Below are 2,500 nucleotides of genomic sequence, written 5' to 3'. Positions count from 1 at the left end.
AGAAAGGAACAATTTTCGGAGTGCGAAACGAGATAAAAACAACATTGAAAACGATGCAAGAGTTATGTCCATTCTTCGTCCATTCTTCGACAGAAAACATTCTGGGTCAAGAATATATTTTCTAATGAGTATTTGTTTAGAAATACTACGGAAGCTGATAATGGTGACACGCTGATTCTTTCAAGTTGTCGCTTCCACCACAGGTAGCCCAAGCTCGATATATGAGTATCTGAGTAGAAATATAAGGATTTCAAAAAAAAATCCTTACCTTGCTTCAGTCTTGTGTTTTTTTGTCTCTGGTACAGTTTCTGGGTCGATTAAGAGCGATTTTGGTGGCTTTTGGTTGCTCTTCTTTTCCCTCTAATCCTTTCCCAAGGTTGGAGACATAAACGAAGCCGCCGAACAGCGATCACCGAAGGAAATGGGCAATAAATTCGCTCCTAAGGCTGTGATCGCCTCGAAAATCAACGTAAATCACGGACGATACCTCCTCTACCCATTCGTCGTCTTCGTGCGAGCCGCTTGTACACTGAGAAGGAATTAAGGGTCGTCAAACTCCGGAAACATTTGCTTCGAGAGCAATCAGATGAGAATTTATACCCAAGCCACGTTACCGATATCGTTGGAAGATCGCTTAGCGACCTGCGATTGGTCAATGAGCACCTCATCCGATGGCTTTGGGAGCAAATGTTCGTGCAGAGTTTGGCGGTCCTTAATGCGTTCTCAGCGTACAAGCGCCTCGAAAGAAGAAGACGAATAGGTAGCGGAGGTTTCGCCCGTGATCTACGTGGAATCTCGAGGCGATCGAAGCCCTGGGATCGAAATAATGGCCCTTTAATTTACTTTCGGTGATCTCCGTTCGGCGGTTTTTGTCTCTGTCCCCAACCTTGGGAAAGGATATATAGAGGAAAAAGCAGAGGAACCAAAAACCCCCTAAATCGCTCTTAATCGACCCAGAAACCGTACCAGAGACAAAGAAACACAAGGCTGAAGCAAGCTAAGCAATTTTTTAAAATTTTAAATCGTAAATATATTTTTTTGAATTTTGAGAAAGACCGTTTTGTCCATACAAATCCTTATATTTCTACTGTTTCGTAATATGGTACATTATTCAGCATATAGACAGGAGTGTTTTACTGGAAAATACACCAATCCAGGAGCCCATCACCCGGAGCGTGCAACTTAACTATACTTGTGCAACGGCGTTTTCACAAGTAAGGTTATTTTTAGATTGAATTTCCCGCTAATGAGACTCCCACAGGAGCACGATGACCAATTACAAGAAATTAAGCTGACGTCATAGGGTCACCGAACCGTAACTGACTTTGTTTTTTGACCTAATTCGCGGGAAGGGCTAGTCTAAAAATAAAACTACTTGTGAAAACGCCGTTTCACAGACGCTGTATGGAAGTTGCACGCTCCAGGATGGGCTCCTGACCAATCTTAAAATTCATGCGAAACTACATCCGGGAAACCAAGTGGCGTAATTATTGGTGAGGATATTAATGACGTCATTTCCTACCTTTGCATGGTTTTTGTGCAAACAATCAGTGAAAATAGGCAAGCGCGCGATAGATTCGTGAAGTTCTTTATGCGGACGTAAAATCCTCTGAGAAACAAGAAAGCAAGAATATTGACGATAAAGTTTGTGCTAGGTGTTAGAAAGAAAAATGGTAAGACACTCCTGCCTACATATTAAAAAGAAAATTACAGGTTAGCTCGAAGATATGAATTTTATATGTTCTCGTGGCAAAAACAAGATCTCACTCGTTCACTGCGCTTACTCGTGAGATCTTGTTCTTGCAACTCGAACATAAAATTCATATCTTCTCGCCACCGTGTAATATCCTCTATGTACAGATACTCATATATCGAGCTTGGGCTACCTGTGCTTCCAACGTTGCCACCTGACTTTTAGAGTAGGGAACGGGGCAATAGGCTTTTTTCGATATATTAAAATTCAGCTTGATAGTGAGTCAATGAGGACAAAGACAAAGGAAAGTGGATGAGATGTAAACATTTTTCACATTCATTCCAACGTGTTTCTATTGTATTTGTCCTCACTGCCTCGCTATCAAGCTGAATATTTGGTATTTCGAAAATAGCCTATTCCCAGTCCCTTAGCTATTTCTTTGATTGCACTTGACGTCACAGCGGCCATGTTCGCGGTAAGAACAATAGCGAAAAAGTCTTTTGGGAATTTGACTCTATTATTACGCAAAACTTAAGCTACATTTTTCTATCGTTTTGGTACCAACATGGCCGTCTTATCACGTGACTGCAATCAAAGAATCTAACTAAAGGCAATTTCTTGCTTACACGTTGTGACTTCCAAGCAACTTTGCTCTGCTGATTTGACATTAGAGATGGAGAAGAGTGGCACAGGATAAGACGAAGTATCTCTCCAAAACTGATGCGTCCGAAGACGGTAGAAGAAAACCTTGATCATTTCAACGCCGTAGCTGATGATGCAATAAGGAGATTTGTCAAAGTGAGGGAA

The 2,500-nt window shown here is 41.5% G+C and overlaps 1 protein-coding gene across 1 annotated transcript in view; it reads left to right on the top strand.

Moving 5' to 3' along the window:
* LOC138011705 (sterol 26-hydroxylase, mitochondrial-like) overlaps positions 1–2,500 on the top strand; it is a 23,397-nt gene that overhangs the window by 4,205 nt on the left and 16,692 nt on the right. Inside the window, exon 2 of the mRNA XM_068858839.1 lies at positions 2,365–2,500. This exon is cut by the window's right edge and continues 64 nt beyond it. Within this exon, the coding sequence (XP_068714940.1) occupies positions 2,365–2,500 (136 nt within the window). The remainder of the gene's footprint in view (positions 1–2,364) is intronic.

This window comes from Montipora foliosa, chromosome 7 (genome assembly GCF_036669935.1).
Source record: "Montipora foliosa isolate CH-2021 chromosome 7, ASM3666993v2, whole genome shotgun sequence".
Taxonomy (NCBI): Eukaryota; Metazoa; Cnidaria; class Anthozoa; order Scleractinia; family Acroporidae; genus Montipora; species Montipora foliosa.
This window is presented reverse-complemented; position numbering and strand designations above follow the sequence as displayed.